General features: G+C 64.9%; 1 protein-coding gene across 1 annotated transcript in view; it reads left to right on the forward strand.

The window, feature by feature from the left end:
- The window catches only part of NEK6 (NIMA related kinase 6), a 70622-nt gene that overhangs the window by 42275 nt on the left and 4028 nt on the right, over positions 1-24319 (forward strand). Inside the window, exons 3-8 of the mRNA XM_070056690.2 lie at positions 4658-4798; positions 5655-5717; positions 10603-10713; positions 13031-13139; positions 13399-13506; positions 20343-20437. Of these exons, the coding sequence (XP_069912791.1) occupies positions 4658-4798; positions 5655-5717; positions 10603-10713; positions 13031-13139; positions 13399-13506; positions 20343-20437 (627 nt within the window). The remainder of the gene's footprint in view (positions 1-4657; positions 4799-5654; positions 5718-10602; positions 10714-13030; positions 13140-13398; positions 13507-20342; positions 20438-24319) is intronic.

The raw sequence follows: 24319 nt of genomic DNA on the forward strand, positions 1-24319 counted from the left end.
GGTCGGGGTGGGGGGTCCTGTGAGGCCCAGTACCCCACCCCCACCCCGTGCAGCCACCCCGTGGAGGCCGGAGGCCATCACGGTGAGGTGTGCACCCACAGTGGTGCCATTTCATCCTGCCCCCAGCTCAGGAGGAGCAGGCGTGCAACCTGCCTTGTGCTGTCGAGGGGCGGGGTCCCGAGCGCCCCAGGTTCTCGTGGCCACATCTCTGAGACAGGAGCTGGCTCTGGGCTTGAAATCCAGCTGGCTCGGCTGGAGGGAGCCTGGCCATGTGGGCTCGCTGTAAGCCGTGCCCTTCTTTTGTGCAGAGCACATTGCAAACATAGCGCTGGGGACACAGATCCCGGCTCTGTTAGCAGTCGCCTGCGCGCGGTGTCAGATGTCCTTTAAGGTGAGGCCCCGTGTACAGGAGATGTCACTCTGATGAAGGGTGCTTTCTCCAATCCTCCACGCCATTGCCTGGAGATTAATGATGCATTGCGAATTTCAGGGAGAAAAGGCCCATCCAGTGTAAAGATGATTAAAATTCGGGTCAGAAGTCTGACTTAGTCAGGCTAAATTTTTTAATGAGATTTCAGAAAATTAATTGGGCGAATGCATTTTTATTCTTTTAACATGTAATTTTATGCTCCTGTTTAAAAAAAAAAAAAGAAAGAAAGGGGTTGTGATGGCTGAGGCTTATTTTGGTTCAAGCATTTTAAACTCAAATTAGCGCAGGTGGGGGTGTTTGTGGCCTAATTTGATGTGACTTGGAGAAGAGAAGCGGGCTTCTGGGCACTCTCCGGGGGTGGGGCTGTCTGATGCAGCCCGGCGCTCTCGAGGGTGGGACTGGGGTGGAGGTGACGCAGGGGCCGCGTGGGACTGGGGCGTCGCTCTCGGGTCTGGTCTCCAGCCCCCTCCGTTAGGCCTGCAACTGGCAGCAGGCTGTGGGACAGGTGCCATGAGTTCCGTGTCTCTGTCTCCTCCTCCCAGCCCCTCAACCCCCCTCCTCTGCTGTTGGTGGAGAACAGGGGAGCGGGAGACCCTGGGACACGGGCGTGAGGAGTCAGAAATGGCCCGTGTGGTGTCGCCTCTGCCAGTGGCCCACCATGCAGCCCTAGAAGGGAGACCAGGGTGCCTGTTGTCTCGCAGGATGCCTTGGCAAACAGCCCCAGGTGGCCGGGCAGCCTGCGTCCCTCACTGCAGGTGCACCTCGGCCTCACTGCAGTCCCCAAGGTGACTGCCAGCCCCAGGGTCGGCTGATGCCCCCCTGGCTCAGGCCAGTGACTGCCGCATGAGAACCCCTTGAGCCTGTGTGCTGGGCCAGGCACAGCCCCACGGCAGGCCATCCCAGTCCGGGGATGGGGGGAGCAGGCTTGTCCTCAGGTTCATTTTGCTGGGGCAGGCGGTGCCAGTCACAGTAACGGTGGCTGTGAGAATGAACGGCTCACATTCCTCGGGAGCCAGGCCCCCTCCATTACTTGGCACCAGCAGCCCACGCACTCTGATTATGCCTGTTACACAGATGTGGAAACTGAGGCCCAGAAGGCCTTGGCCAAAGCTCACAGCCTGGAAGCGGCAGAGTCGAGATTTGAACCCAAGCCTCCAGGCCCACAGTGTCGGTGTCTCTTCCCCGCCGGCAGCCTGTGCGCCGTTTGCCAGCACAGGTCCCAGACAGCGCAGGGTGCAGCAAGCAGCAGGTGGCCAGGTTTCTGAAAGAAGCAGTTGCTCCTCTTGGGGCCAGCATGGCGTGGGCTGCTCGGGCCAGCCCCGGGTCTGCCCAGCTGTTTAGAGGCCCATGGACTCTTGTCCCTCACACAGGTGACCAGAGCAGAGCTTGCTGGGGGCTGACCCAGGAGGGGAGGGGTCACCTGGAGGTGGCCACACAGAGCAGCCCCCAACCCGGGGCCAGGTCTCGGTTCTCTCCTGGCTGCTCGGCACCCTGCAGTGAAATCGGGGTCGGGCTCTGCTGGCCCAGGTGGCTGCCCCCAGAGCCCTGTGTCCCGAGTGACCCCACCTGAGCAGAGGCCACCAAGGACGGGGTCCATCTCAACCCTGGGAGGGCAGCGGAGGCCCCCAGCACACGGTGCTGCCCCCTGCCAGGGCGCTCCTTCCTCTAATTAGGGCCAACGGGTTGTGACAGGAAATGCAAATGTGGGTCATGCATATGCAGATGTGCACTGGAGTCTCCGCCCCGCTGTGGCTGGAGTGTCACCTGCATCCCCGGGAGCTGTGAGAGTGCAGGGGACAGGGCAGGGCAGCCTCCCGCTCATCACGGTGGTCCCCAAGCAGCACCTTCCCTGCAGACCCTGCGCTGGGTCCCGGAGGGCAGGACCCCACTCCATGGCACCCAGCAGCACGAGCCCCACCCTCACTGCCTGGCTATGTGACCGTGCCTCGGTTTCCTCATTTGTAAGGGAGGATGATAGCCCTGGCTTTGCGAGGCTCTCAGGAGATTTCAGGCACCGGGTGGCGAGGCCGGCAGGCGACACACCGTAGGTCCCTGCCCGCCACAGCCCCTGTGTCCTCCCAGTTGGGGGGGGGGTCCCCCAGCTGCAGAACTGCCTGGCTCTGTCTTAGGCCGTGTGGTTCCCACTGAATTCTCAGCAGTGCCTGTGCCACCTTCCACAGCCCCCCGTGTGCCGGGCACTTTGCAGCACCTCCCATTTTGTCCTTAGACCCAGAGCCACCACACAGGGGACACAGGGAGCCGAGATACTCCCCCCCCGTTTTTTTTTTTTTTTTAAAGATTTATTTATTTGAAAGAGTTACAGAGAAGCAGAGCGAGCGAGCGAGAGAGAGAGAGAGATAGGTCTTCCATCCGCTAGGTCACTCCCCAAGTGGCCGCAACAGCCAGAGCTGGGTCAATCCAAAGTTAGGAGCCAGGAGCTTCTTCCGGGTCTCCCACACGGGTGCAGGGACCCAAGGACTTGGGCCATCTTCTACTGCTTTCCCAGGCCACAGCAGAGAGCTGGATGGTTAAATGGAGCAGCCAGGACTTGAACCAGCGCCCATATGGGATGCCGGCATGGCAGGCGGCAGTCTTACCTGCTGTGCCAAAGCACCGGCCCCAAGGGGCCCAGGGCCAGGGCACAGAGTGGGGCTCCCATGGCCAGAACAGGAAGTGACCGTCCTGGCCAATCTCGGGCTCTTGATGGAGAAGCAGAGGAGGTTGGGGGCCCGCCTGGCAGAGACAAAGGGCATGGCTGCCGCAGTCTCTGGGGCCGTGGGGTCGAGTCCCGGCTCCACCATCACCTGTGCAGGCTGGCTGCCGCCCCTCCCCTGCGAACCTCAGCTTCCTGGAACGCGGAGAGCAGTGAGGCCGCTCGCGGGGTGTCCCTGCGGCCCACAGGGAGGGTTCAGAGTCCAGGTGGGCCCAGCTTGTTCGCTGCTGCAGGAAGGAGGCGGCAGGACTGTGCGTGGTGAGGCCTGGCCCCTCCCCGCCGTCCTGGTAGGAGAGCATCCCTCCGAGGTTCCCAGCACGGGAGCTGGTGAGGCCCAGAAAGCCGGGGGGTGTCGTGTGGGGGGCCCGCTCAGAGCCTCCGAGCCGCCTCCCACCTGCCCTGCCCACACCTGTCCCTCAGTAGCCATGACAACAGCCACAGGGCACTACGACACAGACAGTTGGGTTGGCCCTGTTTACAGATGGGGAAGCCGAGGCTCACTGTGGCTTCCGGCGGTGCCCGAGGTGCAGAGTGCCTGTCACACCGTGCTCCCGCGGTCTCCTGCCAGGGCTGGTGGGTCTGCATGTTGGGGTCCCAGGGGAAGGCGAGTTCCTGAACACGGCCCAGCCCTGGATCCTCCCCCACCTTGGGGGGTCCTGGGCCCAGTGGGAGAGGCACTTTGACCTTGTGAAGTTCAATGGCTCCTTCCTGCCTCAGAGGCGCTCTTGGTGTTTGTGGCCTCACCTCAGCCCCCAGACTGAACCCACCAAACATTTCACGTTTCTGCACACCTACTGTGTGCAAGGCGCCCAGCAGTGACCGGGGCCCAGCCCCTGCCTCGTGTCACCGTCCAGCTGGAGAGTTGGTGCTGGTGCTGTTGATCCTCTGCCAGGAGTGCCAAGAGGGGCTGTGGTAGGAGAGCCGTGTAGGGGCCGTGGGACTCGGGCAGGGCCTACGCCGCTCGTGTGTGACGGGGCGGGGGGCAGCTGGTCCCTGCAGAGCCACCAGGAGGTCTCAGGCTGCTTCTTGTCACCGAGCGCAGGTGTCAGGCTGCATCGTCCTCCCCTCCGTGTCGCCCTCTCGGAGGGGCACTGGCCGTTTCTGCACCGGCTTGCAGGGTTCAGGGTCAGGTGTGACTTGGGGAGGTCCAGGCGAGACCTGAGCGGCAGCCCCTGCGGCCCTCCCGAGCCTGGAGCCCTGCGGCCTTTCCCCCCTCCCCATCAGGCTGGCACGCGCTTCCTGGGTGTGCAGGAATCGGGAGTGAGCGTGGAGCCGCCCTCTGGGGTGGGAATGGGATGGCGCAGGGAGGCAATGGGGTGGCGCGGGCGGTGCGCAGCCCGGCTTCTCACCTGCAGCGGGACTGTGGCTGGGAGCAGATGGGACCGGCTGTGGGCTCGGACGGTGGGGTCGGCAAGCAGAGAGCCCCTCTTTCCTGGGCAGGGGCACTGTCTGGGTGCCATGTCCAGGCCTCCCCAGCCTGGTTGGTCACCCCGGATGCGTTCTGTCCCCTCCAGAGGCACCCCAGCACCCTGTCCTTTCGCTGCTCGCTGGCGGACTTCCAGATCGAGAAGAAGATAGGCCGCGGGCAGTTCAGCGAGGTGTACAAGGCCACCTGCCTGCTGGACAGGAAGACGGTGGCCCTGAAGAAGGTGCAGGTGAGCCCATGGCCCGTGCGGACAGGGGGAGGACACCCCGTTTTTAGCCGAGGAAAGCAACGCGAGACTTCACTCTCCAGGCCACAGAGGGAGTTCAGGGGGTGCCGAGGGGCAGGCCCCGTCTCCCTGACCCTGGGCCTGCGGTCGCTCCAGGGTCTGGGCTCCCTTGGTTCAGGGCAGGGGGGCCGGCAAAGCCAGGCCAGGTGGCAGAGGTGGGCTCTGCTCAGCTCCCCCAGTCTGGAATGTTCCTGGGTGGGCAGCCCCAAGGGAGAGCGGAGGGGGCGGGTGGGGGCAGGGAGGGGCGTGTGTCCTGGCGCCCGCAGAGGTCTGTGAGCCTCTCGGGAAAGCCCTGGATCTTCACAGGGGCTCCCCTGGTGCCTGCCCTGGCTCTCCTGGGCTGGCCCGCGGCAGGGTGGGCCTTCTGTGTGTAAGCCAGGAGGTGTGGGGGGGATCCCCACCAAGCGGGCTCTGGGGGGGCGCTGGGCACTGTGCCTGCATCTTACCCAGTCCACACAGCACCACCGCGAGGTCACCTGTTGGCTGTTCACAGAGGGGAGAGCCGAGGCTCTGGGCTGCCCCTCACCTGTGTGTTGCCTTGGCAACTGCTGGGCTTCTCTGGGCCTCAGTCTTCCCCTCTGTGAGCTGGGCACAGGGGGAGCAGCCACGAGGATTCCAGGGAAGCAGTTAGCACAGCCCCGGCTCGGGGTGGCGCTCAGTGACGAGGAACCACTGCTGGTACGAGGGTCCCTCAGCAAGGAGCACAGAGTCGGGGCTCCAACCCGGGTCCCCGTGGTTCCTGGGGGGCTGGGCCCCATGTTTTAAACCCCTCCCCATTTCTCTCTTTCCAACCCTCAAGATCTTTGAGATGATGGACGCCAAAGCCAGGCAGGACTGCGTCAAGGAGATCGGCCTGCTGAAAGTGAGTGCTCTGGCCCAGTGCCCGCGCCCGAGCCTCGGGGCTGTGCGGGGTGACGTGCGGGGGCTGTGGGTGTGCCTGGCGCTGTCCCCTTCCCTCCCACCCAGAGCGGTGCCTGCAGAGCTTCGGGCCCTGGCTGGGGCCCTGGCTGGGGCCACTCTGTCCTGGGGCTTCCTCCCCACCAGGGCTTAGGACTCTACCTGAGATCTCGGGGTGATGGGGACCTGGGAGACGAGAAACGCTTCAGGCCTTGGAGGCCTGGGGGTCTGGGAGCCTGGGTTCGAATCCTGATGTCCTGTGTGGCCCTGAGCCTCAGTGTGCCCATCTGCTCAGTAGGAGGAGTGGCCTCACAGGAAGCTGCAGGACTGGGAAGGAGTAAAAGTGACACACAGCAGGCGTCACTCATCAGGCGGGGGCTGCCGGTGGCCGTGACGATAGCTGTGACGCCCGCCGAGTCTGAGCTGCACAGTCGCCCTGCACGCACCTGCCCCCGCCCTCGGGGCCTCCCAGGCTGGGGGGGAAACAGGCGGGCGGCACGTGGTGATCTTGCAGGGTGACATAGGCTGATCAGGGGGACAGAGGGCCCAGAGGAGCCCGGTGCTGGGCAGGCCCCATGGGGCCAGAATCTGGGAGGCAGAGATGTGGCAGAGCCGATTACAGCAGGGCGGGTGGACACAGGCTGCAGGTGCCGGCAGTGTCTCGGCCACGCCCAGCACAGTGGACTTGAACTTGGGGACTTGGGGACTTGGAGAGCTACCGAGGTGGCTGAGAGCCGGAAGGATGTGGCGAGGTGTGAGTTTTGAGTTCCTGCTCTGAGGTCAGAAAACACCCTTTCAATGAGGTATTTTTAAACTTTGGGACACAGCTGGGGTCTCGGGGCCTCTGAGCTGGGAACCAGTTGATCCGGTCACCCTTGTCCCCTCACGTGCCCCTGCTCCGAGCTAAGGGATCCTGCATTCGTGCAGGTTAAGCACAGCCTGTTCTGGGTCCCTGGGCACAAACTGTGTGACCACAGCCCCTGTGTGGCAGAAGCCCAAGCCCGGCCCAGCCGTACCTGGCTGGGGAGGGTGCCCCGCCCTTCCACCCAGGTGCAGCCGGTGACTGTTGAGCAGGGGCCTTGCAGGTGGCACACCTGACCGGGTGGCCAGGGGTCAGCAGTTGACCCCTCAGGGCCTCGATGTCCAAATCTGTAAAAGGGACCTGATGACCACATGCCATGGGGAGGTACAGAAGAGCTGTCTGCGGAGCCCAGGGCAGCTCCGGTGAGTGGCAGTGCCCCGGCGAGACAGCTGGTTGTCAAGGTGATGACCTCTGCCTGCTCTGCCAGCTCCTGTCCTGAAGGCAGACACAGCCCCGCGCACTGCCCGGGGGGCGGGGGGAGGGCAGCAGGGTGTGCCCAGGGCGCGAGTTGCTTCCATCACGACAAAGGGAAGCGTGTTCTCAGCGGGCAGACGGCAGCCAAGCCCGCTCACCTTTGGAGCACTTTGCGTATCCCTGGCTCAAGGGTATCCCCTAGCAGAGGCCCGGGCCCCCCGGAAGGCCACAGGTGAGAGGGGACTCTAGACCAGGGCCTGGGATCACCGCTACAGCTGCCGGCCTTCGCTCCGCCCCCGCGTGCCGTGGACCAATGGCCAGTCCCTTCTCTCTGGGCCTCCGGGATTTGCCTGGTGGCCTCTGGGACCCCTGTTTGGCAGGGAACACTTCCTTAACCTCGCAGGCTCAGACCTGCCTCAGAACGGGAGGGGCTGTCCACCTCCTCTCTCTGGGAGCCAGTGCCTCCCGGACCAAAATTCTAACTCCCACCCGAGACCCCTCTGCTCACTGCAAGTCCCTGCAGAAGCTGCGAGGCCTGGGTGGGTTTCGGGTGGGCTTCAGGGAGCCCCTCCCAGAGGGTGAGATTGCCCAGTGAGAGTGTGAGGCCAAGTCCAAGAGCAGCGTGAGGACACGGGGCCTCATTTCTGACATTTCAAGTTGAGACACAGAGACACAGCGGAACAGAGCTTCTGTTCTCCGGTTCACTCCACTAGTGCGTGCAGCGGCCCCGGGCCGGGCCAGCTGCTGAAGGAGCTGGGAACCCAATGCGGCTCTTCCAGGCAGGTGTAGGGACCCGGCCACGTGAGCCATCCTCGCCGCCTCCCAGGGTCTGCATCAGCAGCAAGCCGGAGTCGGGAGCCCAGCGAGGAGGCTGTGGACCAGTCACTGCAGTGCAGGGTGCAGCCGCCGTAGCGGCCTCTAGACTACCAGGCCAGACTCCGCCCCGAGCGTCGAGGTTTGAAGGCACTCTCAACGTTGCCATTCTCTGGCGCCGGTTGTTGTCATTGAAAGCTGTACCTGGAATGCGGTGTGTGCCGGGGGCCGCTGGCACGGTGGTCAGCGCTGGCCCTGGACGACCCTAAAACAGAAGTCGGGCCAAGGCAGTTTTCCTCAGAGGCACCAAGACAAGGGCAAGGGGAAGACTTTCAGCCCAGGTAGCCTTCCCGCAGACGGGAGGGCGCTGCGATCCCTGCCTCACGCCGCACACAGGAATGACTCTGAAGCGGCTCCTAGACTAAGCACCAGAGCTAACACCGTGCAGTTTGTAGATGAGAACTGGGAGGATCCCGCGTGGCCAGGCTGTGCGAGGGCCCAGAGAGCAGTGAGGCCCCCGCCACAGGCGTAGCTTACGCTTCTCAGACACTGAGCAACCGTGAGAAGACAGGTACAGGTGGGGAGAGGCCCTGACAGAGGCCCCGTGTGTGTGCTGATCACACGGATTGAGCGGAGGGGCAGACACCGTGGCACGGCAGCTTGAGCTGCCACTGGGGATCGGAGTGCAGGTTCAAGTCCCAGCACCGCTGCTTCTGATCGGGCTTCCTGCTGATGCATCCTGGGAGACAGCAGGTGACGGCCCAGGTGTCGGATCCCTGCCACCCGCACGGAGATCTGGGCGGAGTTCCTGCCTCCTGCTGTAGCCTGGCGCAGCCCTGGCTGTTGTGGGCATTTGGGGAGTGAGCCAGCAGATGAAAGATGCCTACCTTTCTCTCTCTCCCTCTGTCTCCCTCTCTCTCCCTCTCTTTGTCTCTCTCTCCCTCTCTTTCTCTCTCCCTCTCTTTCTCTCTCTCTCTCTCTCTCTCTCTCTCTCTCTCTCTCTCTGCCTTTCAGGTAACTTTAAAAATTTTAAATAATAAGAAGAACACCCAATTTTAAAAAAAGTGTGTCTGAGTTTTCAGAGTTCCACACCCTCTGAAGAGAGAGGCCAGACACTGTGTGCCCCCCACCCTCAGCTCCCCTCCCCTGCTGTCATCGACAAAGCCACCCTGGCCTCCATTCAGCCGCTGGGTCAGGCTGTCCCCTCCCACCCTAGGACCTGTGCACATGGCTTCCCTTATGCCCCCTGCCTCAGTGGTTCTCATTCATCCTTCCACCCCCAGCTCAAATGTCACCTCCTCCAGGAAGTCTTCCTGCCACCCTCTGTCCCCCATGTAGGTGGGGTCCCTTATCCTGGGCTCTTCCAGCCCCACATTTCACATTTAGGGCCTGTCTCCTCCTCAGCTCTGGCCTGGGCCCAGCAGGGCACTCGGCACATGGCTGTGGACCGGGCGCTGTGAGGAGTCAGCAGCACTCCCTTGGCACTGCCTCCCCCCCATCCCAGGACGGGACAGCCCCTTGGTGCTGTCTGCCCCGTTCTGCACACCCCTGCTTCCCAGGAGCCTCGATGCAGACATCAGGGCACATGCGCCCTGGCTGGCGGGGGTGGGGGTGCAGGGCACATGCACCCTGCTGTGGGTGGGGGTGCAGGGCACATGAACCCTGCTGTGGGTGGGGGTGCAGGGCACATGCACCCTGCCTGGGGGTGGGGGTGCAGGGCACATGAACCCTGTCTGAGGGGTACAGCAGGCATAGGGCACATGCACCCCGCCTGGGAGTAGGGTGGCGGCATTTCCCTTCCTCTCCCTCAGTAGCGTGTGAGCCGGGCTCAGCTCGGCCATCACACCTGTGTTACTGCCCCGGGGAGCCAGGAATCAGGATGGCTCCAGTGTGCGGTGCCTGCTCGGCATGGGGCAGGCGGGAGCAGGTGCACCTACCCCGGGGCCAGGGCTTGTCCAGCTCCAGGGCCAGAGGCCTCAGACAGGCAGTAGGCACCAGGGCAGAGTGGGGTCCGTGCGGGGCGCAGGGGTGCGGTGTGAGCTGGGGATGAGCTGAGGCTGCCTCTGGGCCCTGGGGCCTGACTGAGGGGTGCCCGCCGTCAGGGATGGTCAGGGAGTGACCAGTAGGGGTGGTGTGTGTCCGCCCTAGCCCCTCCCTGTCCTGGAATCCGTGGACCAGCACAGGTCAGCACGCAGTGTAGACGCAGTGTAGAAAACGGGCCGGCGTGGGCTCGGCTGTCGCTGATAAGTGGACTGTGCCCACCCCCGTGGCCGGAGGTTTGGGCCCCTTCTGGTGTACGGTATCCTCCTCTGGGCCTGGCCCGGGCTGGCTCCCAGCCGCGGGGGCGCTGCCCGGCCTGGGCCCCACGCCCCACTTCAGCAAACACAGGCGGTGGCACAGGCCAGAGGCCGGGGCTCCGGGCCGGGCTCCTCAGCGGGGACTGTGACCTTCGAGGATTCCACAAGGGACCGGAGCGTGGGCCCTGATCTGCCCTGGAGGGCGGGCGCCGCGCAGGGGCTGCAGCACTCAGCAGGGGCCCGAGCCCGTCAGGGCCTCCTGGCCAGCCTCCCCGTGCCCATCTCACACTTGAGAAAACCGGGACTCAGGGGGCAACACGGCTTTGCCCACAGTACCAGCACTGCCCGACTCGCACGTGCAGGCCTTTCCCTGGGGTGGGGGCGCCCTCGTGGGCGGGCAGGTGCGGGGCTGGGCCCGCTTCCCCTGGCGCCCCGCCTCCCTCCTCCTCTCCTCTCCCCTGCAGCAACTGAACCACCCGAACATCATCAAGTACCTGGACTCGTTCATCGAGGACAACGAGCTAAACATCGTGCTGGAGCTGGCCGACGCCGGGGACCTCTCGCAGATGATCAAGGTGCGGGCCGCCAGGGGCGCGAGCCGGGCCGGCGGCCCCGTCAGGGCCTCCTGGGCTCCGTGCCCGGGGCCGATGCGAGGGGCTCAGCCTCGGGGAAGCTAACGGGGAGGGGGCTGGAGGCTGGGGGCAAGGACCCTCCAGCGCTGCCCTGCCCAGCCAATCCACAGCACAGGGCCCCTTCTGCCGCCCACGGCAGGAGCAGGCCCAGCTCCCGGAATCTGGGTCCAACGCCCCATTTTACGGAAGGGCGGAACAGCCCAGAGAGGTCGAGATGAGTGAGGACGCCCAGCAGTGCGGGGACGGAGCCTGGTTTCCTGCCCTAGTGTTCATGAGTGGAGTCCCCGAGACCTTGGCTCTCACCTCCTGGTTTTGTCTTTCTGTGGCCCCCACCACACGTGTGGGGGTTCCTCCGCACACAGATCTGGGGGCACAGAGGGGCTGTGTCAGATCTTCCCCCACCCCCCACTTTACTTGTTCCTCCTTCACATGTTCTCATGATGAACACGTATGTGCAGCACACCACATGTGCCAGCCCACGTGTGGGTCCCCGGATCCTAACAACCAACTGTAGACAGGCATGAACAAGCCATGTTCAGGGCTGGTGGGAGTCAGGGAAGGCTTCCCAGAGGAGGTGTCACTGGAGCAGAAGCCTCCAGCATAGGGTCAGGAACAGCTCGTGCGTGGGCCCAGAGGCACAGAGAGCATTTTGGTCCAGCAAGGGCACTAGATGGGGGTGGGGGGCTGAGGAGGGGTGACGCAGGGCCTTTGGGAGCAGGCTCAGGATTTGGGGTGCCCCAAGGTCAGAGAAGCTCCCTGAGACTCCTAGCAGGGAGTAGCCACAGCTGTCCTGGAAGGCTGGCTGGCTGCCCGTGGCCGAGGGCAGGGCAGGGCAGGGGCGTAGTGGGGCTGGGGGACAGGACTGGGCCATCCCCTCCCTTCCTGGATCCTCATCCCGTCCCAGGGACCACACAGGAGAGGTCAGCGTGGGAGCTGTCGGCCCCGTGGGGGCTCCTTCAGGTCGGGGGGCGGGCAGGTGCAGGTGTCCACCACCCTCGGTCCCCGCCTGGCCTGGGGAAGGAGGGGCCCCTTCCCCCGGCTTCCCTCGGCCCTCACTGGCTTGGAGTTCAAACTGACCGTGAGGCCAGCAGGTCAGGGCTGGGATGGGATTAGACCTCTGGGCAGCCTCCCACCCCTCTCTCCCCGGCTCCCTGCAGGGTGTGGCTTGGGGTGGCCCAGCCAGCGGGAGAGGCAGGGCTTGGAGGGGCCCAGCCACAGGTCGGACACCTGTGGAGGACTTCGGGCGGGTCCTTGTCCTCACTTGTGGTGCACCCAGCACAGTGCCCCACGGCCCAGCCACCACAGCCGGGCCACCACATCGTCTACGAGGGACGAAGCGTCAGAGCCACTTCTGCCACCGCAGAGCCCCCCAGGTTCCCCCGAGAGTCCGCCTCCCGCTGAACGTCAGCTGGCACTTCGGGGATGTGACATTTAGAAAAGCAGTGCTTGCGGCCCCGCGGCCCCGCGGAGGCTGCAGCGGGGATCAGCCAGCGTCACTGGGAAAGCAGCAGCTGCTCTGGCCTCCCAGGCCTGCGGCTCACAGCGCTGGCGTCTCTGCCGGGAGCTCCTGCAGCAGCTGCCCCCCGTGGGAGGTCCTCAGACCGGGGTCCCAGCTCTGTGGGACCCAGGCACGTCCCGAACCCCTCTGAGCCCAGGCCTCCACCAGAGGCCCGGGTGCCGTTGACAGTACATTAGCGTTGAGCTGCGACTCTGCCCCCTTACTTTCCTGGTCTGTAAAATGGGCACAGTTCTCTCTGCTTCGGGCACAGCAAGCTCAGGCCCTTCCTCGCACCCGCACCGCCTGTCCCTTGCCAGGCGTGCGTCCTGAGTCACTTCCTGTCTTCCCAGCACCAGCCTCACCTCTGGCTGCTCTGGGAAAAAGTGCTCCAAAGCCCAAAGCCCCTGCATGATAGCCTGGGACCCAGGGAACCAGTGTCTGAGCCATCGCCGTGCCCCGCCCCATGGGTCTGGCTCCCGGGAGCCCTCCGGCCTGGCTGGGATGGGTTCCTGGCTGAGTGGCTCGCTCCGCGCGGCCCCGGCCTGTGCTGGGCTGGGCTGTTTCCTGGAGCGCTGGGCAGGGAAGCAGATGACCTCCGTCTGCCACCGTCAGGCCTGGGGGTGGGGGCAGCTGAGATGGAACTAGCAGATGGGTCCTGGGTGTCCCCTTCCTGGGCTGGGCCAGGTGGGGGGCAGCGAGTGTCCACCTCCACCCCGAGGCCCACTGACCGCCGTGTGTCCGTCTGTCCCCCCCGCCCCCCAGTACTTCAAGAAGCAGAAGCGGCTCATCCCGGAGCGCACGGTGTGGAAGTACTTCGTGCAGCTGTGCAGCGCCGTGGAGCACATGCACTCGCGTCGCGTGATGCACCGGGGTACGTGCACTCCCCGGACGCTGGGCTGCTCTGTTCCCCGCCCTCAGCACCAGCACCAGCCCAGGTGTGGCCATTCCCATGGCACCACCAGGAGGTGGGGGGGGGGCCTTCCGGAGGAGGGAACTTGGCCACGGACTGTGATGGCTCCATAGGAGCTGGCCCTGCCCCCTCACCTGCAAGGCCCTCCCTCGCCCCTGCAGGCATCAGCCCCTTCCCCCCGGCCCCCTGCACCTGCACCAACCCCTCTCTTCCCCTGCAGACATCAAGCCTGCCAATGTGTTCATCACGGCCACGGGCGTCGTGAAGCTTGGTGACCTTGGTCTGGGCCGCTTCTTCAGCTCTGAGACTACGGCGGCACACTCCCTAGGTAAGGGGGGGGGGGTGCTCGGGCACACCCGCAGCCCCTGGGGTCCTGGGGCCCCCTCAGGGGGGCGTGGTGGCTGTCTGGAGCCCCAGGTTTCCCATGCACTCGGAGCAGGCCCTGCTGGGAGTAGAGTGAGACCTGGAGGAGCCGCGGGGGGTGAACCTGGCCCTTCCGGGAAAGGGCGTCTGTCCCAGCCCTTGGCACGGCCTGTCTTCCTTCTGCTGGGAGCTCCTGGCCAGGGGAAGCTGGGCTGGCCGCAGGATCCCTGTGCTCCGTCCGGCGCATGACAGTGTGAGCCCTGGGGGATGGGTGGCAGGGAGAGGTTTATTGAAACATAGAACGTAGGTGCCAAGAACCCAGGCTCCAGGAACATGGGAGATGGGGCCTTCTGTGTGGGGAGGGGCTTCAGCAGGGCCCCTCCCCGTGGGAAGGTCCCGCAGAGGCCACCTCGGTCACTGCCCCGACCCTGGGCTTGCAGGAAGCGCTGGGCCCCGGGTGGCACGGCCACCTCCCTGGCAGACCGCTCACTTCCGCCCATCCCGCGGCTCAAGCCCGGGGGTGTCTGGCCCCTGAGCACCTGCGGCATCTTACCCAGGTGCCTCCTTCCCTGTGGAAGCTGCCGCTGTGTGCCCGGGACCTGGCGGGCAGCGCACAGCCCCGAGCCCGGCAGCCGCAGGGCCAGTGGGGTGACTGGGGAGAGGTGTCCCCTCCAGGAGCTCTTCCATTAGCTCCAAAGGCCAGGGGCTGCGTGCAGTGTCCCTGGGTGCTCGTGGCCCCCTCCCGCCCGTCCTCACCCGGGAGGCATGGGGGTCTTCCTCTTTGCAGCTGAGGGGTCAAATCTGGGGAGCACCGGCGTCAGGGCTGGGGCTCAGGGCAGGCAGCGCCTGGCAGACCGGGCGCGCCGTCGGCAGGGAAGGAAACCTCCAGGCGTTGCCCACCGCAGGCTGCCTTCGGTCCGTTTGGGCTCCTGTGCCCATCTGGTTTAAGGGCTTCGGGGAGGCCAGGACAGACCGGAAGGAGCCAGAGCCCCTTCCCCCTGCCCCCTGTCGGCCCGGCCCGTCCTGGCTGCGTGGCGCGGCCGAAGACTCGGCTCCCGTCAGAGCCTGTTAGGATCGCCCCGGGAGGGATGGAGGCGATAGGGGCCGCGCGGCAGAGCGATTTTATCCGCTTGGACTGCTGCACTTATTATATTAATGAGAAGGAGTCGGAACCGGGGGAAAGGCCGCCCTCGGAAGCTGGGCTCTCCCGGGCGCTGCGCCCGGTGGAAGGAGCCCTCCCGGGCCTGTCCCCACCCCGCGCCGCGCGCCCTGCCTCTGGGCTTGCCCTGTGAGCTGAGGCCGGCGCGGGGGCTCACGGGACAGGGTCCTGGAAGCAGGGTCTGCCTCCGCACCCCCTCCCCCAGGACCCAGGGGACACCCCTTCCCGCCCAGGCCCAGGGAGCAGCTGACTCAGTCTGCACGCGCGTTTGGGCAGCAAGAGATTGAACTAATTGCCGCTGCGTCGCGACTCTGGCAGGATGCGGGGGCAGGGACCCCTCCGCACCCTGTGCGTGGGCATGAATTATGCATCCGCCGCGTCTACTGTGTACCTACTATGTGGGGGTGCTGTGGTGGCAGCCACGTTGCCCTGGCAACCACCTCACCTCCTAAGGCTGCTGACCCTGGAGCTGGGCTTATGCAAATCCAGTCCCCTCCCGCCGCCCCCTCCCGGGGCCCCCTCCCTGCCGCTGGATTTGCTAACACGAGGCTGGCATGAAAGGGCATTAGTCAGTGCCATGGCCGAGCTGACAGGTGCGGTACCCAGCGGTGGCAGAGCGGCTGCCTCGGTGTCAGGAGCAGGAGCCGTAATTAGAGCGCGGAACAGAATGAGCGTCAGACGAATTACCAGGCAGCAGATCATATTTGTCAGGAAGGATTGCATACATAAAAATTAAGTGACAGTACACGCCGGCGTAATGAAAGAAAAATGAAAGATTTGCCTATACACAGCTCACAAGCTACAAGCAAGTGTCTTGCTCCGAGCAACGGCAGCAGCTGCGAGACAAATTGTGGGGCTGGGAGAGCAGGGGCGCGGCGGTGACAGGGCAGCCCCCCGGCCTGGGATCGGGGTGGGAGGGGAGGCCTCCCACCCCCGCGCCCGCCTCTGTGCGGGGGGCCGCCAGCCTGGCCACCGGGCACAGATCCCTCCCCTCTGCTTCTGGGCTGACCTCCCTGGCCCCCGGCGGCGCGCCCGGCACTTGTAGTCATGCAGCCTGCCCTGCTTCCCCGGGGACCCCAGGGTGGCAGGGGGACAGACAGACACAGGTGGCCTGGTGCGGGGGCGGGTGGCACTGTCTCCTGAGGGCCCACTGTGTGCAGGCAGGTGCAGGGATGCTCAGCGGCGCCCGAGGAGCCCAGGGCCCACTCCAGCCCCTCCCAGAGCTGCGCTGCACTGCAGTTCTGGTTTTGTGTTTATTTTTTTTTTTAAGATTGATTTATTTATTTGAAAGGCAGAGTTACAGAGAGGCAGAGGCAGAGAGAGGTTTTCCAACCGCTGGTTCACTCCCCAACTGGACACAACAGCCAGAGCTGCACCGATCCGAAGCCAGGAGGCAGGAGCTTCTTCCAGGTCTCCCACGCGGGTGCAGGGGCCCAAGGACTTGAGCCATCTTCTACTGCGTTCCCAGGCCATAAGCAGGGAGCTGAATTAGAAGTAGAGCAGCCAGGACTGGAACTGGCGCCCATGTGACACTGCAGGCAGCGGCTTTACTCGCTACACCACAGCGTCAGCCCCTCGTTTCAGTTTTTTTGTCTTCACTGAACTCCCTGAAAAGGGGAGAGAAAGAAGAGGGAAAGGGGGGGGGCTTGAAAAAAAAACATCTTGCTCTTTTGCAAGTCATGGGGGGCCTTAGCTCCATTTCACAGATGAGAAAACTGAGGCTCAGCAGGATGAGAGCGCCTTTGTGGTCACCTGACAGGCAGGTGCAAGAGAGGTCCGCCTGCTCTTCTCACTCTGCAGCTGGTGCCCAGAGAGGGGTGCCAAGGGCCCCCAGGGAGCTCCCCAAGCACCCAGTCACACTATGAGCCCCCCCAGACAGCAGTGAGTGTGGGCCAAGGGCCGGGGAGCTTCTCATGGACACTGGGGGAGGGGCCGTGTCCTTAGCATGTGCCAGCGCTGCGACCTGTCTGCACCCAGGCCTGGCGCTGCCCGGCCTCGTGGGTGGACCATGCTCCTGGCCGTCCACGGGATACAGTCTGGGGCCTCCACCAGCCTGCCCCTTGCCCCACAGCAGGGCCACCTTGAGCCCCGGCTCCTGCCGCAGCTCTGAGCGCTGATGCCCGGGCCGGGGGTCCTGGGCTGTCAGTCATGGCGGCTCACCTGCTGCATGGGGGGGGGGGGCTCTTTGAGAAGGAAAACAGCTGTGACACCATGGCGGGGGAGGGGCTTCAGCAGATAGCAAGTGGCGACTCCGAGCCTGCCGTGCAAACCACAGCTTCGTCCATCGAGGATCTGTGCCAGGCCCAGGCTACTGGCGGAAACCCCCTTTTAGGCTTCCCGAGGAACCAAATACTCTCTGGTCATCTCTCCCCTTTTCCAGAGAGGGCGCCAGGCTGGGAGCGCAGGGTCCAGGGAGCTGCGAGAGGCAGGGGCTGACGCAAGTGAACCCTGCGTGGGGTCGCCTCCGCATCCGTGTCGTTTGCACCGTGGAGGAGCAGGCCCAGGGCCCTGCTGGGGTGGGGGTGATGCCAGGCCAGAGACACCCCCCTCCGCAGCCACTTGCCAAAGCGCTGTGCACTTGGGGGCGGCTCCCGGACGCCAGCCCGCCCTCCTGCCAACCCTGCCTTTTTGAGATCGAGGGAGCCAGGTTTGTTTTGACGGGAGCAGCGCGTCTCGCGACGCGGCCTCTTTAATCAGCCTCCCGCTTTGAGGTCCCGCGTCCTCCTCTGATATCCGCCGGGTTTGAAATCGGGAGTTCTGGGTAAAGACTCGGCACACACAGTCAGGGCTGGGAGGCTCCACTCCTAGCCGCACAGCTCCGTCTCCCGCTGCGAGCATCCCTGGGAGGTGGGGAGACCCCTCCCCCGCCAGCTTCCCCCGGGTTCCGGGCTGCGTCCCCCTCCCCCCACCGCGTGGCCTCCGTAAGCTCCGGTCTCCTTTGAAATCTCCTTTTATCTTGAAACCTCACGCGAGTGCGCGCCGCGCTCTGCAGTGTCTGAGCGTGTCTGCCCGTGGAAGACCAGGCCTTCCGTGCCTTCGTGCCGTAGAAAGCTGGCGAGCCGGGAAGGCGTGCTGCGTTCAGCCCGCTGTGGCGCACGTTGCGGGGGCCGGGCCAGTGAGGCACAGGACCCCCAGCTCAAAGACCACAGGCAGAGAGGAGCAGCCCTGGGCAGGGTGGGCCAAACCTTCCTCAGTTAATTCCTCCCCAGTGTGCGGTGTCGGAGCATCTGCAGGAAGGCATAGGAGGGTGGGCGAGGCTCCTCTCTCACGGTGCACACATCTGAAGGCCCCGGGAGCCAGAGAGAGGTGCAGGTGTCCAAGGCCCGCACACCCCGCCCCGTCGTTCTGATCTTGGGTCAGGCTGCAGGTGCAGACGGTGGGCGAGCCCTGCCCCGAGACCCGGCTGCAGCCTCTCTGTCACGTACGTGGCCAGTGGGCTCCTATGGACCCTTCCTGGGACAGGCAGCCGGTAGCACTGGGTCAAGGCTCAGTCGACACTGGGTGGAAATGGGAGGGAGAAAGGGAGGGAGGAAGGACAGATGGACAGAGTAACGGGTGGGGGGATGGGCGCACAGGTGACCAGTAGGTGGGTGGGGGGATGGGTAGATGATAATGAGGGATACAGGGCTGGGTGGCTGGGTGGATGGATGGAGGTATGAACAGGCGATGGACGAGTGGACGAGCAGACAATAAATTAGATGGCCAGACAGAAGGAGGCACAGTGGTGGACAGCATGTGCCACCCTGGTATCTTAGAAGGAAGTTCCAAATTGTATCCGGGTGTTTGGTCTCCTTCCGCTTGCCCCAGTGGAAATGGGCGAAAGCGGGGAGCAGTGGGGCTGGGGGAGGGGACTGTAATGAGGCCCTGGAACCTGCCCTCCCCCTGCCCCCGGGCTGAGGCAGGGATCTGGACACTGTGGACACTGTGTCACCTGTCCAAGACCCCTGACAGAGGGAAGAAGTGACAACAAAGGGCCCGCCGAGCAGCTGGTCCCCCTGGTGAGAACAGGGGAGAGCGGCTGGGCTGGGCTGGGCAGCAGGTGTGGGGGGACTCGGGCTGTGGGCCTGGTCACGACAGCCCCGGGCCGAAGTCTTGGCCACTGTGCAGCGCCACTGTCCCGCGAGGGTCCTTCATGTCATCGCCCGAGCAGATGGGGAGCGAGCAGAGGGCAAGGGTGAGGGTGGAAGAGCTGTCAAGGTCAGCCCGGAGCGGGCTAGGCCAGGGGTCTGAGGGTGCAGTGCAGACTGGCGGGGGACGCTGCTGTCTCCCCACGGGAACAGACCCCTGAGCGCCACCCCTCCCCTCCCTGTGTGTTTCTCATCCCACCCTGCGGCGCCCCCCTGGGTGCCGGACGCCACCTGCTTTTGCGCTGCGGTCCCACTGTGAGCAGTGTACTTGGGAGTTACTGTCCGTGACCGACGCAGCTCCCGGAGTGCAGAGCGTACCAGGTGCTGCTCCTGGGGGCCCTGAGGGGCTGGGAGCCGGTGGTCTCCAGCGTCGTTCACAGCCCCTCCACAGGGTCGGGCAAGGTGCGTTCTTCATCCGGCCCCCATGCAATTCTGACGAGACCCAGGAGAATAGAGAAACGGGCTCCAGGGACACTTGGGCACAGGCCCGTCCTCCGTCTGGACCTCGCAGGCTCCCTGTCTGGGTTACCCTGGCCGGACGCCGGATGCAGCAGGGCCTGGGGGCGTCTGGTCGGCTGTGCTGGCCGCGTCCACAGTGACCGCCGTGTGGTGGCCTCACGTGCCTCTGGCCCTTGAGCTCCTGCGGGCTCGGCCCCTTGCGCTGTGCTTCCCTGGTCCTGCGCGGATGTCGCAGGGCACAGTGCAGGCTCAGCCTCGGCCACGCCAGCTTCCAGCTGCCTGCACAGAGCAGCAGCGACCTCCGTCACGGGACACCACGTCCCCAGGCGGGTGACCCGGAAAGCCGGGCGCTGAAGCCCGCAGGACAGGCATTTTCCGGATGGGCTGACAGCAGTGTATGAATCCAGGTTCCTGGGCCCCTTGACTGCAGCTCGCATGCTTGTGGCGATGGGGAGCCCACCCCTTGTCAGGAACCCTCCCCTTTGCACAATTCCACCTCTTCCAGAGCGTGCCCCATGCCTGGACAGAGCCCCATGCTGCTTCTTCGACTTGGTTGGGGGGAGGGGATCCCACAGGTGATTGGGGTCCTTGAGCAGTAGAAGCAGTAGAAGCCCATCCTCACCAGGGACACCTTCCCCCACGCTCTCCATCTTCCACCCACTGGTTCACTCCCCAAATGGCCCCAACAGCCAGCCCTGCGCCAGGCCAAGTTCGGGAGCCTGGAACAGTCTCTGGGTCTCCCACGTGGGTGGCAGGGGCCCACGCACTTGGGCCATCTTCCGCTGCACGTTAATGGAGCTGGATGGGATGCAGAGCAGCCGGGACTCGAACCAGTGCTCCAACGTGGAATGCCGGCAGCGGCTTCCCCTGCTGTGCCAGGACGCCGGTCCCAGTTCCGTCTTCCCTGAGCTCTGTGAAGCCGGGCCGAACGCCCACCTCCTGGCTGGTCTGCGCTTCACAACCCGGACACTCCGGGTGCAGCCCTCGCACCGGCCTCGAGAGGCCCTGCCCCTGGCCAGGCTTGGAGGTGAGTGCCCGTCCCTGGCTGTGTTTCAGTGGGGACGCCGTACTACATGTCGCCGGAGAGGATCCACGAGAACGGCTACAACTTCAAGTCTGACATCTGGTCCCTGGGCTGCTTGCTGTATGAGGTGAGCGGGGGAAGCGGGGACGCGGGGCTCCCCAGGAGGGGTGGGGTCTGCCGGGGACTCGGTGCTCTGGGACCTGTCTTTCACCCGCTGGGCCCCATGCGGGGCCTGGGTAGCTGCGTTGGGCCAGCAGAGGTGTTGTGGGGTGACAGCCGCCAACTGGGGGCTGCCCAGACACAGGGAGGGGCAGGCTGGACAAGGCCAGATCTGGCCCCGTGGCCCCTGGTTTCCTTGGGGACCACGTTGACAGGCTGAGCGTCTGCCCGTCGTTCACCACTTGCTGATGGAGAGGCCCCGTGCAGAGTGGTTTTAGAACCGGAAGCCTGGTTGGTTGTCGGCTTCCTTGGAGCTGATGAGCTACCGCCCTCATCCTGGCGCGGAGGTGCGGCCACAGCAGTGACGCCCAGGCGCCGCCTCTAACTGCGGGGATCGCCCCTCTGTCCTGTGCACGGGCTCGAGGACCCTGCTGGCTGACGCTGCACCACAGGAGACACAGGGTCTCCGGCAGTGGGACTTCCCCGCGCTGCGTCACACCCGGGGACACTGCAGTCAAAACCCCAGTCTCGGCGGGCTTTAGCTTCGCAGCGTCTTCCTTAACTACGCCAGTGGCCTGCCGTTAGGAAGACGGATGCGTCGTTTTGAAAGCGTGGCTGCAGACGTGGCCCTTGTGCCATGGGTGCTGGGGCCCCCAGAGTCATCTCGGGGCCTCTGGGTGCATCAGGCCCCGGCAGACAGATGGGGAGCGGGCTGTGTTCTTTTCATGGGCTCCCCCAGGGCATGGGGCGCAGGGGGCTTCCCGCAAGCTTCTGGCTGGGCACTGCCCACCAGAGTGGCTCCCGGGGGCAGGGGCACGCAGACCACACCCCGCTCCTGGCCCACTGCTGGCCAGAGTCTGGGTTGAGTCCTCTCTATCTCCATGTCTGTGCAGCCCATTCCTGCACTGTCTTTATCAGGAAAGCCGGCGCACCCACGTCCAGGATCACCCATCTGGGCGTGGGCGGAGCCAGGAGTCCCCGGGTTGCACGGTGCCGTGTGTGGTCCTGGTGCTCTGCCACCCAGGCTGCCCCAGCAGTGACACAGCGGAGCCCAGGCCATGCACTCACCTGGCTGCCACCCTGGTGGACCTCGGGAGCGGGTGAGGCCCACCTGTAGATGGGCATTTCCCCCCCTCCCCAGGTATGGGACCCTGAGGGCAAGGACAGCTCTTCTGGCTCCCCCGAGGCCCAAGCCAGTGTCCCCGGCGCAGTGGGCTGCTGCCGTGGGCCATGTGAAGGAGATAGCACGTGCGCAGCTGGCGTCACTGCCGTGGCTTGTGCCAGAGGTGCCAGGGCCTGGCAGGAGCCCAGACTCTGGTGGGAAGGACCCACGCTCCCCAGCCCGCCCCTGCTGGGTGTAGAATGCCGGTCCAGCAGCCGCCCTGCAGTGAGCAGGGAACGAGGCCCTTGTGTCAGGTGCTCTGTCCAGAGAGGCCCAGGCCTGCACATGAGCCGGTACAGGCTGGGGTCAGCCCTGCTCCCCTCGGCCAGCAGGAAGCCCAGTGCAGTTCAGCCCCTGTCCCCCGGAGGACTGTCCCCGTGTATCGTCCCCGATCCAGGTGGCTCGTTTTCCTGCTTTGTGCTTTCCTGCCCTCTGGGAGCCCCACAGGTTTCCAAACGGAAGCACACCTAGGCCGGAGTGGGCGGCCATGACCCGAGCCTGGGCATCTCCCCAGGGCTGAGCAGGGAGCCAGCGGGGCACAGCCACCGCCCGCTCTGCCTGTGCGCGCATGTCCAGTGGGGAGGAAGTGCCCACCTTCAGATGTGTTTGTGGGTGGGGGGTGGGGTTGCGTGGGCAGCATGGGGCTGATGGAATCTGTCCAGTCCTGCAGGGCTGGACTCCAGCCCGAGGGCCTTGGGCACCCCTCTCCCAGCTCCCGCAGCCCAGGCAGGGAAGGGGAAGCCGCTGTCTTCCCAGGAGATGGGGAGGGGAGCGCATCAGCCCAGGGCTGCGGTAATTGGAGGGAGACTTCCTGCAGTCACGGCTGGAGGCACCTTCCCGGGGAGCCAGCCTGCTGAAGAGCTGCGAGCAAGGCCCCTCCCATCTCCTGCAGACCACAAATGAGGGGCCAGCACGGCCCCTGCTCTGCCACGGGAGCCCCCCTTGGTCCTGAGGCAGCTGTGACAGCGGGTCTCCCAGGTCTGGGGTCCAGAATCCAAAGTCGGCTCACTGAGCTGGGTCAGGGGCCCGCAGGGCAGGTCTTCATGCCCTGGGCCCTGCTCAGGTCTTGCATGTTTCCCCTGATCTGCGAAATCTCGTCTGCCACCAGGGGCAACAGTCGTGGCTTCCAGGGAGACAAGCCTAGGGAGCCATGCCGAGCCCACCACAACCTCTTTCAAAGTTGGGTGTCCAGATGTCCCTAGGGGCCTCCCGGGGTCACCTGTAGATGCTGTTGTTGACCCAAGGCTAGTGAGGAGCCGCCACAAAGCCACACCCAGCGCGGGAGCTGAGGCAGGCGTCAGGAGCTGGCTCAGCCGTGCCACCCTGGTCACTGGAGTCCCCCACCCGGTGCGCTCCCAGCAGAGCCGTCTGGCCGTGGCCTGGTAGCGCAAGCGGCGGAGGGGGCTTCACTTTCATCATGGCAGCGCCCAGCAGGACTTACTGATGTGCTCCAAGCACGCACCTGACGCCACCGGCTGGTTGGAAGCTGCTGGGCAGGGGAGCTCGCACAACAGCCCTGGGGGGTCCACCCAGGACTGGGACCAGCAAGAAAGCTGGGGGCGGGGACCAGCTGTGCCTGGAGTTCTGGCCAGAGCGGCTGAATGTGGGCAGCGGGGCTGCGTGCTGCGTGGCGGGCAGCTCGCCTTGGGGGCACCCTCCTCACCCAGACGTGCTTGGGAGACAGGTGAGGAGATGGGTGTCTGAGGCCTGACAGGCAGCACCACACGCAGCCACTGTTTGCGCAGGAGCCACCCCCGCCCCTGTGACATCTCAGATCACAGAGCAGCTCCTCTGCACCCTCCCGGATTGGGCATGTGCCGGCGGCATCCTGGTAACGCCAGGGAGGAGATGGCTGGAGCCCGAGCCCTAACGAGGCAGCCAGCATCAGCCCCGACCAATGGAGGCCCCGTGGTCGCTGGTGCGGGGAGCCCCTTCCCGTGTCGCCAGCCAGTAGGGCAGGCAGGACACTGCTCCCACCGGAACCTGCAGGTGTAAACGAGAGGCCCCTGTGAGCAAGGCGGACCACCGCAGGAGACCAGGGCCTGTGTTCACGGGGCCGCCGTTTTCAACGTCCTTACTGCTCTGAACAGAAACTGTCCCCAGGAAAGTCCTTGGTCCTAAACCACCACTGGGGGGGGGGTGCCCACAGCAGCCCGGCGCTACCCTGCAGCCTCAAGTGGCGCTCTGCTGTGGCACCAGATGTCCTTTGGAAACTGCCCAATTAACCCTTTGCACCCAGATCTGTCGTTTGAATTGTGGGAAATCATGCATCACCCCGGTGACACAGTCTTTGCAGACTCCATGGTAAAGCTGCTGCCAGCCAGGCCGGCGGACCCCCCGGAGTGGGCAGGGCTCCTCCCCGCAGGGGTCCCATGGCCCATGGGTTCCCAGCCGTCCTCAGAGGGGCCTGAGCCTCTGCCCTGTTGGAGCATGGGGGCCAAGGGGATGCTGCAGACTCCTGGACCTGGCTCTTGTTCACAGGGGTGATCTGAAACTGAGCACCCCACGGACCCAGTGACCTTGGGCTCCTCCCAACCAAGACGAGGCTCTCTGGGCCGCCTTCTGGGGCAGGAGGGCGAGTGTGGGTTCTTCACACCCAATGGTGCGTTACAGCCAGAGCGGCCCTGCCGCCCAGCTCCACAGAAGGGAACCACGCCAAGTGCACAGGACGGCTCCACAGCCCCTGGC

Source organism: Oryctolagus cuniculus, chromosome 1 (assembly GCF_051225735.1).
Source record: "Oryctolagus cuniculus isolate XC-2025 breed Fujian yellow rabbit chromosome 1, ASM5122573v1, whole genome shotgun sequence".
Lineage (NCBI taxonomy): Eukaryota > Metazoa > Chordata > Mammalia > Lagomorpha > Leporidae > Oryctolagus > Oryctolagus cuniculus.